This window comes from Simochromis diagramma, unplaced genomic scaffold (genome assembly GCF_900408965.1).
Source record: "Simochromis diagramma unplaced genomic scaffold, fSimDia1.1 OVJJ01000640.1, whole genome shotgun sequence".
In the NCBI taxonomy this organism is placed as follows: Eukaryota; Metazoa; Chordata; class Actinopteri; order Cichliformes; family Cichlidae; genus Simochromis; species Simochromis diagramma.
This window is the reverse complement of record NW_024387439.1, coordinates 225,524-237,769: the sequence shown is the minus strand read 5'-3', so window position 1 is coordinate 237,769 and position 12,246 is coordinate 225,524. Positions and strand designations below refer to the sequence as shown.

Here is a 12,246-nt window from a genome sequence, read left to right as displayed (position 1 = left end):
GGTTGAGTAACCCCGAACTGTCCAACTCGGAATATTCCGTTTCAGAAAGGCTGATAACAGTTAGTTCAGTCAATGCTGAGTTGCTTTAACCCCAAGTTAAGCCGTGCACGAGGATACATAAAGCCCTGATTAGTGGAGCACAGATTAAGCGAGTCACCATGGAGACGGAGGGAAAGAAGGCGCGGTCAATGTATTTTGCAGCGCTTGAGGCCGAAATTCTGATGGCAGCATATGCCGATAACATGCAAATTCCGCGGAAAAAAAAGTAACACAGCCTCAGCTGCGAAAGAAAGGAAGCATGCATGGCAAAACATAGCCGACAGAGTCAATGCGTGAGTGTTAATTTAAACATTGATCTAGAGATTTCCACCCATTTAACACGTTATTTTATTATATTTTATTTTATTTTTTAATTTGTACATTTTATTTTGTGATGTGATGTGAGCGCAGGTGCAACCCAACAGGCCCCAAACGTTCCTGGCAGCAAGTAAAAATGAAATATAAAAATATAGTCCAAACAGGTAAGGTGTAATTGTATTATGAGCCATAGTGCTTGGTCTGTTTGTCCGATGTAAATCAATTGCAGTTAGAGGCTACATTAATTTCCCCTCTGTAAGCACTTATTGAAATTATCTGAGCACATTACAAGTACATATTTGCTTACTCTGTATGCTCAAATGTGACCCGTTATAGCCAACAGAAAAAAAGCGGAGGCCCGAAAAACAGGTGGGGGTCCTCCACCACCACCACTCACAGAGGCTGAGCAGTTGGCTTCCACATTTGTGATAATGTTGGCAGCATCACATATGATCTTCACAGTGCAGAGAACCCAAAGTAGCATCCATTACTATAATGAAATAATATGTTAGTTTGAAATGCTACAGGGAACTATGTACCTGTACATTAATGCTGTGGAAAGACTTCCTGTTCACATAGTCTCCTTCATTTACTGAAGGAGCAATGATTGGAATGTGAGTGCCATCTATACAGCCAATCACGCCTGGGAACCCTGAAAATAAATGTAAAATTTAAGTAGTAGTTCAAGTATCACCACATCATGAATTAAGTTTCGTTCATCCTGATACCTGCAATTTTGTGGAATCCCTCTTTGATAAATCTTGTGGGTCTATGACCGGGGAACACCACAGACGAGTACAGGAGACGTTTCAGTGCAACTGTAACATTCCTGACTGCCCGACAGACGGTAGCCTTGGAAACGTGCTCAGCATCACCAATATTATACAGAAAGCTCCCGTTTGCAAAAAACCGAAGTGCAATACAAATAATATGTAATGGACTGAGAGGATGTCCGCGATGTGTCACATGAGCAATATTAGGCCTGAGGATGTTATTCAAATGAATTATAGATTGTGCTGAAAAACTGTAACGTTCACACAGGAAATCATCAGGAAATGATAAAATGTCCGAACGCGCTCTAATCACTCTCTCCCGGCGGAGAGCTCTGCGGAGAATTTGGGCTTCAACATCTACTGGCTCTTCAAGGAAGGGGCACGCCATGTCCGACACTTCCTACAGTCAGGTTTCCGACAAAGAGGCGGAGAACGTCAGGGTTAGTTGGAGTAAACCTGCTAGGGGGCAGGTTAGCTTCACGGAGTGTGTCGTCATAGTAACTCACTCAGGATTAATCTAAACTCGCTTTGTGAAACTGAAAACCCAGAGTTTTCGTTAACTCAGGGTATACTTACTCAGAGTTTGCACTAAACCGGCTTCCTGAAACAGGGCCCTGTAGTGCTCAGCCGCAAAAACGACAGCGCCGATCAAGCAGCGCATTTAATGGCTCATAATCTGTCACGTGTCGAACACGTCACCCACCCCCACCCAAAAAAGGAAAACAAAAACACTTATTCGTTTCCAAAATAAACATCAGCTGTTCAGTTTTTCCTCACAAATGCTGTCCGTTGCGGTTTTCCTGTGTTTGCTGGTCATCCTGGTTTCCGGATTAAAAGGTGAGTCACGGTTCTTGGAGACAGGAAGAGGAAAAAAATGTAAACATTAGCGTCATCGTGTGTTTACAAGTTAAAACGAACTGCTGGTGTGTTTTGGTCTAAACGGGAAACTTTTCAGCGAGTTATTAGAGGAAGTAAGTCCGTTGTGAAAACGGGAAGCTAAACAGTTACTCCCCTGTCTTTGCAGCGGCCTAGAGGACATGTGATGCAGATGTCGTAGTTACAGTTTCATTTGGGAGTGTTGCACAACATAGGGTTATTTTGCGCTATTTAACATGACGACACGTACAACCCAGTCAGACAATCATCGGGTTTTTGGTTGGGGGTGGTACTGATCTGGCATCGATGCTTTAGCTTAGCTTAGCTTATCTTATCTATCTCTAGTTTTATTTAACAATAGAGGGTTAGTCTGTTCTGGTAAACACCTGCGCTCTGACATCTGCCAGGCACATTGTGGGCCCTGCTCCGTGTGGGGTGCTTTCCTGAATAAGTCGGAATTGGCGGTGATTTCTATGTTTACAGTGGGGGGGAAAAAAGCTAAATCTATACATGAGCTGTGTCTATCATTGTTTCACAATGTTTTATAACAACTGGAGTAAAATTCAGAGTTTAACAGACAAAAACAAATTCTGTCCCATGTTCTTTGATGTACTCTGTGGACATTCAAACAACATGCTGGCACAAGTCGCAAAAATTTTGAGACTTGCAGAGGAGCAGGTGATCATTACATTAATACTAAAACACACTGATGCTCTTTTAGATTTCTTCATTTCAGTACTCCCTGCAGTCCAAACGGTTCCTGTCAGAAGTCTCTGGATGGGCTCGTCTTCTGGAAGAGCAAACTATAGAGAGGAAGTCCAACCAGTTCTTCAGCATAGCATGTCTGACAGATGTGCAGTCTTAAACATGACTAATTTTGTTGTCTTTTATCTTTGTGTTTCTATCACACAGAGCTCATTGTGAATCCTGGACAAGATGCCCCTCTTCAGTGTCAGGGTCCCAGAGATGCAGAGATCACCCTGTTGGAGTGGAACAGAGCTGACCTCAAATCAGATGATTATGTCTTCTTGTACAGAAACCAGCGCCCATATGAAAACTACCAACATGAGTCCTTCAAAGGCCGAGTGAACCTGATGGATCCGTCCATGAAGGATGGAAATGTTTCAGTGACGCTGAGGAACGTCAAGCTCACCGATACAGGAACGTACAAGGGTCAGATTACAACCAAGGAAACAGAAAGTGTCGTCCATGAGTGCTCCATCAGCCTCAAAGTCACAACCTCAGGTAAGTTTGTAGAGGTGGAACTTGGTGTTTATAAGTCTTCTCACTGTGGGATGTCTGAGCATCAAAGGTTCTTTCATTCAGGGCAAAGTCCGTTGGTTTGTTTGTCTTTAGGCTCATGTTTGTCTTTGTTACCAAAAACGAATGTATGAGATGAAAAGTGGCGTCAGTCATTAATTAATGCCGATGCAGGAGTCTGAGAGAGAAAATAGAAATGATAACCTCTGCAGTGAGTGCGCTCTAACCCTAATTAATTCTTTATTTCTCTTCTTCTTCTGCTGGATGTGTTTATGGGTGAAAATGGTGTGAAACGCTGAGATTCTAGTTCTTAACCAAATGCCTGCACACAATGTCATTACTGCTTTTCTGACATCCGGGTGACTGCTGAAAGGTGTGACATCACTTCTGCTGAAAACAGGAATGGTTTTCCTGGTAGCTCAGTTCTCACACCTGTTTCTGCTCTGCTGGTTTTACAGATAAACACACCAAGGAGTCCCAGGCTGAGTCCAAGGATGGAGGAGAGAGGGATACGTGTCTGTCTGTCATCATCCCTGTCCTGTCAGTTTTTGCTTATTACACTGATATTATGTAATTGCCCACAGAACCTGAAAAATGTGTCCGATCTCTTTACTGACAGTGAGTTCTGCTCTTCAACAAAGACGAATCTTTCAATAGGATCTGATTCTGTTAGAGCTTCATGCAGCGCATTGACAACCTCACCAATCATTACAGTTAAATCAGTTAATGTTAGATCAGTGCTGTCCCATTGTGGCTGTAAAAAGCTTTGAGTTTAACCCTGGGTTTTATGTACTTGTAGCTTTATTGTTTGAAGTCTACAGCAGAGCTTGGCTTTTCTCTGGGAACAGGCAGCAGGTGGAGGAGCAGCTGGTATGCTGGTTGAGTCTTTCCAAAAGAAAAAATCAATCTATCCTTTTTCTTTAGCTTATCTGGAGTGGGTTATGGGAGCCCCAGCCTGAGCAGAGAAGGCTAGACCTCCTTCTCACCAGCCACTTCCTCCATGTTGTCCTGGAGCCTCCTCTCAGTGGAAAAAAGGAAACGAGTAGGTGTTGTTTTTGTTTGGGTGGGGGGGCTGTTTTGAGAAAGACCAACAGAATCAGCATTAACATGTAATATAAGCTATATATCCCAGCGCATGTGGGCAGAGGTGGAGGCATGCAGTGCATCTATTGTAGCAAGACTTGGAACATGTTAAATCCAAAGTATACTGCTGAATAAGCTCCTTATTACCTTCTTTAAGCACTTTATTTTGCACTTTAAAAAAATATTTGTTTTTTAACCAACTGCAGGCACTTTCCTCCTTTTTGCTGAGACCGTATCAGTGGTTTCCATTCAGATGACCTCACATTTAAGATCACTGGCTCAGGCATCCCTGGACTGTTTTCAGCACAGCTGCAGTTTTAAGATCTCAGCAGACATCCTGTTATGTCCTCTTGTACTTGTGTCTCTGTGATCAATCGTCAGAGTCAGAACTCGGACCTTTCAAATCATTTTCACTTTTGGGAAGTGGACAACGTCACGGGGAGGCTAGTGTGGTGAATAGGGTGGTGATCAAAGATTTCACTCAGTAGACTTTAATGTACAGAGCGGGTCAGACACCTCCTACAATTTGTGTTTAAAACTGACTTGAATTTCATTCCTGAGCAGTTTTCTGATGAAGACATTCAAAGACTGGTGGCAGGTCTAAAAACAGCAGCTGCACCTAAAACAGTCCAGAGGTTTCTGATTTTTTTATTAAGTCAGCAAACGTTAAAAAATGCTTGATGTCAGATTTGACTGCTGATCCTGTACATGCAGTGTTTATGTCCTGGTGACCATTCAAATAAAAGACAGAGCAGATAATGCTTCATAAATATTTACCAGTGCAGCATTTCATGATGGCTGCAGAGTGATCGGATCTGCTTCTAGAAGGAATCTCCTGTGTGACGCCAAACTGGATTAGCATTAAATAACTCATCCTTTTTATTTATATGTTCCAGTTCTTCAATCCTCTCCATCATTGACTGTTTCACTATGTTTGTGAGATTTATTTTTCATAAGTCAATGTTAATTTATTCATTTATTGAGCATTTAGATTTTTGTTTATAATCTTTAAGGGCTTGTAATTAATGAGAAAATGTTATTATCTGAATATATTATCATCTAAATATTTAAATACTTACATGAATGGGTTATTTGGGCCACATATGCATGAAGATCACTGGACTGTAATAATTTATAATGTATATGTGAAGCTGAAATTGCTTTGTGCCTGTAACAGTGCATAACATGAGTGATGCAGCAGCAAATATAAATATTACTTTGCCTTTTGTAATTATTTATAATGTGTGTCTCTCATGCATGTGACAGAGCTGCAGGCATCAGAATGAATGACAAACACTTTAACATTGTTTATTCAATTATATGTCACATTTAACATTACAAAAAAGAACAAGTAAACTATGAGTAAACTTTCACTTAACTGTAACAGACATTCTGTGTCTGTATCAGGGAAACATTAAATTCAGTGGTGGTTCCCTTCAAAGCTCTGCATCTCTTTTTATTAATCACAAAATTTTACACCAAATTTACATCAAACCTTCAGCTTCCACCATTTAACCCTTGCCTTTGCTCTCACTCACTTCCTCCAGTTGTTGCCTAGCTACTTCCCCCTGACACCACCTTGCAATCTCTTTCAGATTATACCCTCAGCATAAAATATTAAAATATAAAATAAAATGCAGCCATTGCCATTTCTCTATTAACATGTGTAAGACTGCGACTGCAGCTGGTTTCAAAGACGTCTTCTTCTTCTTTGTCTTCTTCAAGTGAGGAAACAATCTTACTTTCTGAATCTGAGCTGTGGTGAAGGTGTGTGGGTCAGCTTCAGTGAGGAGTAGATGACTGTTGTCTCTAATGAAACATCTGAACACAAACACAGAATAAAGAAGTTTAGCTGTCAGGACGTAAACATGAGAAAAGAACTGCAAGCATTCAAACATGAGGCCACAGCACATTAACTTGGAGCGACTTTTACACCTCTGCTGAGTTTAGTTCTCAAAACAGGAAACGTAGTGACCACAGAGCTGCTCATGTTACCGTTTACCAAAGGTTAATTGTTGTCTTCGTGCGGTACACAGAAAACATGAACGTTTCGGCTCACTAACAGCCAAACTTCAGGAGTTTGCAGTTAAAATGATCAGAGTGCTGTTAACACTCTCTTCACCCTGTTCCCTACTCTCACTACAGATCACCATGTCATCTGCAACATTATAATCCACAGAGACTGCTGCCTGAGCTCATTTGTCAACCTGTCCATCACCACTGCACTGCACCACAGTTCCTCTCTCAGGACTATCATCTGTTTTCTCCAGATACACAAAGACACAGTGAAGCTGCTGCTGAAGTTCTCTGCACTTGGTTGCACTTCTCCATCAACACTCTTAAAGAAAACATCACATCTGAAGAGCTCTTTCTCTGCAAGAAGCCACACTGCTGCTCACTGATCGTCACTTCTCTTTGTAACCTTGCTTCAGTGACTCTTTGCCTTAGCTTCATGGTAAAACTTATCAGTGGAAACAGCAGAGGAGCTTTAAGAACTTTAGAGACTTTCTAACAGGAAACTTGTCGTACCTCTTCTCCTGATTGATCCGTCTCGGCCGTCTGCTGATGTTCTTCTCACTGATGAGGAGGTGGCAGCTGCTGCAGGATCTCTGTCTGCAAAATCAAATGTAAATGTTTCCTAAATATAACAGAACTGTTGCTGTTTCATGATTTGTGTTATTAATCTTTCTAAGAATATCCATGTATGATTTTCTATCAACATAAATGAAATAAAGATTGTGAGTCATAAAACAGAAAGCTTCTGTTCACATCAACATTATTTGACCACAAAGTCGTGTGTGTCATGTGACTGTTTTTAAAGGAACAGTTCACCCCATAATCACACCTACATGTGTTTGGTCTGTAGTGCTGTTTGTCCGCTTAGATTAATGTGAACTGGTCACAGTTGAAGATATCTGATTCATTTTTCAGGTGAACTGTCCCTTTAAGTCTTCAATATGTTCACATTAAGTTTGAGCAGAATGTGTGTCTCACCTTCAGGTTTCCTTCGGACACATCTTTTCACCAGTACAACCAGTACGAGCAGCAGCAGCCCAAATATGGAGAGAACAGACACCATCACAGAGAGAGGAGGAGAGGAGTGCTGAGAAGGAGGAGGAGGAAAGGAAAATGAGGAGGAGAGGGAGGCAGTGGAAGCTGATGGAGGAGGAGAGGTGGAAGACCCTGGAATTAAAGAGAAAAATGAATCTTTGTGGTCAATTTGTGTCGCTTTGGATCTAAGGTCTGTAAAAGAAACAGAAGCCTCACATGTGACAGTGATCCAGCTGGATGGAGACTCTCCATGACCGCTGATGTCACACTTGTAGAGGCCTTCATCAGACCTGGAAACATGCTGGATGGTCATGTGACCCGTAGGCTGCTTCCTGATGAGGGAGCCATCTTTATAGAAAGCAGCTGGGAGGTTGGAGGGAGTGGTCTTTGTTTTACAGAGCAGAGTGACGTCATCTCCCTCCATCACAGGGAGGACAGGACTCTGCAGGATCACTGATCCACCTCAACACAGAGACAAACTACAGCATTTCATCCATTTACACACAGCTTCATCAACACTAACTCCACACACTCAGCTTACCAGTGACTGTCAGGTTAACCATGTTACTGATGGGACCCTCTCTGGACTCACACCAGTAAACTCCACTGTCCCATGGGAGGATGCCACTGATGTTACAAGAAGAACCAGCTGGTGTTCCCCACTCCTCACACTCAGCTCTGGTGTCTCTGCTTGTGTTTCTCCTCAGAGTCCATCCAGCAGAGCTGTCGTCCTCCTCACAGCTCAGAGACACAAAGTCTCCTTCAAAGAACTGAGAGCTGCTGGGACTCACAGTCAGACGAGCTGTGGGAGAATTTATTGTAACTTGAACAAAAAAGTAAAAATAAAATTATTGTTTGAGGTGACCTGAAGTTTATTCAACAGATCATGCCAGAACACTGCATAAAATAAAGCTGGTTGGTTGATTTTGCTGCCTTTACGTAGCTGCTAAGTTCATTATTTGTTTAAAACTATCTCCTCCGCACTCTTCTTCTGATTGGCTGCCCTTCTGAAACAGACAGACAGTATGAACAGCAGCATGAACGTTTCTTTGGTTTGAACCTTCTGGTGTTGGTTCTCTGTACGCAAACATAACATAAGGAAATGACTGTATTTTACTGCTGTTATGTTTAACCGATCTAAACCACTGATTGCACTATTTTCACTCAAATATTAAACTGAACCACATTTTTTTAATGATTGAAGTTTTACTGGATTTTTAATTTTTGTTGTTTTTAATTCTGAGCTTCCCCTAACACACACATCTGGGACTAATCTGTATTTTATTGGTCAGAGATGCTCTTTGGGTCTGCTTAATTGTTCTTTGTGTTATTCTGTAATAAACAGGTTCACTAACCTTGATTTGTTGTGTAGCAGAATAGAAACATTAGAACTGAAAAGAAAGCACAAGATCATAAGTATTCAGTGTCTTTTAGTGAGTTTTTGCTTACAGGAGCAGTGACCACAAACTGAGTCTCAGACTGATGAACACAAAACAATTCCTTTGAACAGGATGTGAAGATGCAGTTTAAGACTGAGGTGGTTTACTCAGAATTTTGAATGAATTTAGTGAAAGAAAACTCTGAACCTGTTAAAACCTTCTGCTAATGACAGAACCAGCTGAAATGGTAAACGGTAAAGCTAAATGCACATATTAAGATTTTAAAAGAGCATGAGGTACTTACGGAGCAGCCACAGATGAGGTGCTTTTCCCATCGTACCACACAGAGGTGTGAGATCTTTCAGTTAAAACCGCCTCCTTCCTCTCAGTAGCACAATTTAGAGTCAAGTAGGTGGCGGACCTCTATGGTCTGTTGGTCTGATCATGTGCCTTCCCCACCCAAACTGTTGTTGCTTGGTTTTTCCACACAAATGTGTATATTTCGGTATATGTATATAGGTGTATATTACAAAATGTGAAGGAGGCGTGGCCACAGCTGGAACATATAAATCATGGAGGGAGGACGACTCTTTAAATAACTCATCCTTTTTATTTATATGTTCCAGTTCTTCAATCCTCTCCATCATTGACTGTTTCACTACGTTTGTGAGATTTATTTTTCATAAGTCAATGTTAATTTATTCATTTATTGAGCATTTAGATTTTTGTTTATAATCTTTAAGGGCTTGTAATTAATGAGAAAATGTTATTATCTGAATATATTATCATCTAAATATTTAAATACTTACATGAATGGGTTATTTGGGCCACATATGCATGAAGATCACTGGACTGTAATAATTTATAATGTATATGTGAAGCTGAAATTGCTTTGTGCCTGTAACAGTGCATAACATGAGTGATGCAACAGCAAATATAAATATTACTTTGCCTTTTGTAATTATTTATAATGTGTGTCTCTCATGCATGTGACAGAGCTGCAGGCATCAGAATGAATGACAAACACTTTAACATTGTTTATTCAATTATATGTCACATTTAACATTACAAAAAAGAACAAGTAAACTTTCACTTAACTGTAACAGACATTCTGTGTCTGTATCAGGGAAACATTAAATTCAGTGGTGGTTCCCTTCAAGGTGTGTATGTTTTTTTTTATTTGTCACAAAATTTTACACCAAATTTACATCAAACCTTCAGCTTCCACCATTTAACCCTTGCCTTTGCTCTCACTCACTTCCTCCAATTGTTGCCTAGCTACCTTCCCCCTGACACCACCTTGCAATCTCTTTCAGATTATACCCTCAGCATAAAATATTAAAATATAAATAAAATGCAGCCATTGCCATTTCTCTATTAATATGTGTAAGACTGCGACTGCAGCTGGTTTCAAAGACGTCTTCTTCTTCTTCTTCGTCTTCTTCAAGTGAGGAAACAATCTTACTTTCTGAATCTGAGCTGTGGTGAAGGTGTGTGGGTCAGCTTCAGTGAGGAGTAGATGACTGTTGTCTCTAATGAAACATCTGAACACAAACACAGAATAAAGAAGTTTAGCTGTCAGGACGTAAACATGAGAAAAGAACTGCAAGCATTCAAACATGAGGCCACAGCACATTAACTTAGAGCGACTTTTACACCTCTGCTGAGTTTAGTTCTCAAAACAGGAAACGTAGTGACCACAGAGCTGCTCATGTTACCGTTTACCAAAGGTTAATTGTTGTCTTCGTGCGGTACACAGAAAACATGAGCGTTTCGGCTCACTAACAGCCAAACTTCAGGAGTTTGCAGTTAAAATGATCAGAGTGCTGTTAACACTCTCTTCACCCTGTTCCCTACTCTCACTACAGATCACCATGTCATCTGCAACATTATAATCCACAGACATAGCTGGACTGGCCATCGGGCATACCGGGCATTTGCCCGGTGGGCCGCTGGCGATTTTTTGTTTTTATGGGCCGATGGATTTTTTTTTTTTTTTTTTAGGAAGGGTATATATAATGAAAGGTGTTGGATTGGCCAATTGGTCATGATCGACTCTGGGCTGGACCAATTACAGCCGAGGAGGCCGGATGCACCCTCCCCCTTGTTTAGCAATCACGTGATTTTCGCGCATTGCATGCCGGGAACTAGTGGCAAAACAATCCAAGTACCGCATCAAATGCAAGCATTTGCAGCACCGCAAAACGTTCATTCTCCGGTTCCAATACCTTCTTGTTTTTTCTTTGCCGCACAAAAAAGGAATGTACAAAACAAAAGGAGAACAATGCCGGTCCGTACAAAGACAGACTCGACGAAAAGACAAAGAAAAGATACGAGGAAAAAATCAAAGGAGTGAAAGGGTCAGACCCTTACGAGCACACAGAGTGGACAAAAGACGTTAGCGTGCTGCCCAACTTTCACCACGCTCAGATTTATAATTATAAGGTTCTTGGAGTGAGTGCATACACTCATGAAGTTTAGTAACTTCAGGTCACTGCAACAAGCCCAGGTACAGTTTACCGACGGATGGGTACAGGACCTTGAAATGCACCTTGAAATGCACCGTGTAGAACGAAAGACCATCGTACGAAAGGTAAGTTTACCAGTCTCACAAATCGTCGTCATAAATACACATTCGTTAACCGTTTATTAATAGGACCTTTGCGCTCAACGGTAATTAATTAGTAGTGGAAATAATTTCTGGTTCATTACAGAAATGTAGCAGTGACAATAATATTGTATGTTGTTGTAATCGCACTGGACAATTAGTGATACAAAACAACTGTTTTCTCCTGTGAATAAAAGTATATGTTTTTGTCAATGTACCATGGTAATAACAGAAGCGAAACGTAATATTGTGTCAGGACAATTCACTATTTATGCACAATAAATAAAGGAGCATAGCGCAACAATTTCTGTTCAGCGCCAGACTTCCTTGTAACCTATCCGGTGTCACGGTCGCAGTGGCAGACGGTGTGGAGAGTGTGTTGAGGACCCAGGTGCGAACACAAGTGAGGATACGGGAGTGCACTTAAACAAAAGCGAGCCTTTTATTGTGGCTGATGATCAGGAAAGAAACAAACAAGAATGAGGGCAGCACAAGAGCAGTAACTAAACAAACCTAAACTGGGAACAAACTATGCTATGGCTGGGGATACCAAAGACTGGGCATGGAAACATGGAGGGTGGGAACACAGACGACGCGACACAGACTGCATGAAACACCGAGACTAAATACACATGAAGGATGATCAGGGGAAGTGGCCACACATGGGAGGACAGCTGACACACATGAACCTAACGACAGGACAGGAGAGGTGAAACTAAATACACTGACATTGAATACAGACTTTCAAAGTAAAACAGGAAACATGGAGATTAGACATGACATGAACTAAACATAACCACGCAGACATGACTCATGACAGGTAGACGCACGAACCAGGGAGACAGAGTACAGGGGAAGA

The 12,246-nt window shown here is 41.3% G+C and overlaps 1 protein-coding gene across 6 annotated transcripts; it reads left to right on the top strand.

The window, feature by feature from the left end:
• The first annotated feature begins 1,746 nt into the window (after positions 1 to 1,746).
• On the top strand, positions 1,747 to 4,950 carry LOC120722476 (V-set domain-containing T-cell activation inhibitor 1-like). 6 transcript variants are annotated; one of them, XM_040013504.1, is made up of 4 exons: positions 1,749 to 1,967; positions 2,919 to 3,251; positions 3,725 to 3,806; positions 4,191 to 4,950. In XM_040013504.1, exons 1-4 carry the CDS (start codon positions 1,910 to 1,912, stop codon positions 4,237 to 4,239), a joined length of 522 nt encoding a protein of 173 aa, XP_039869438.1. In that variant the 5' UTR covers positions 1,749 to 1,909; the 3' UTR covers positions 4,240 to 4,950. The 6 variants fall into 6 exon arrangements, 1 of the variants encoding a protein (XP_039869438.1); XR_005693470.1 differs by having other exon boundaries at positions 1,747 to 2,101; positions 2,728 to 3,251; positions 3,725 to 4,950; XR_005693472.1 differs by having other exon boundaries at positions 1,748 to 1,967; positions 2,743 to 3,251; positions 3,725 to 4,950.
• Positions 4,951 to 12,246: the final 7,296 nt, after the last annotated feature.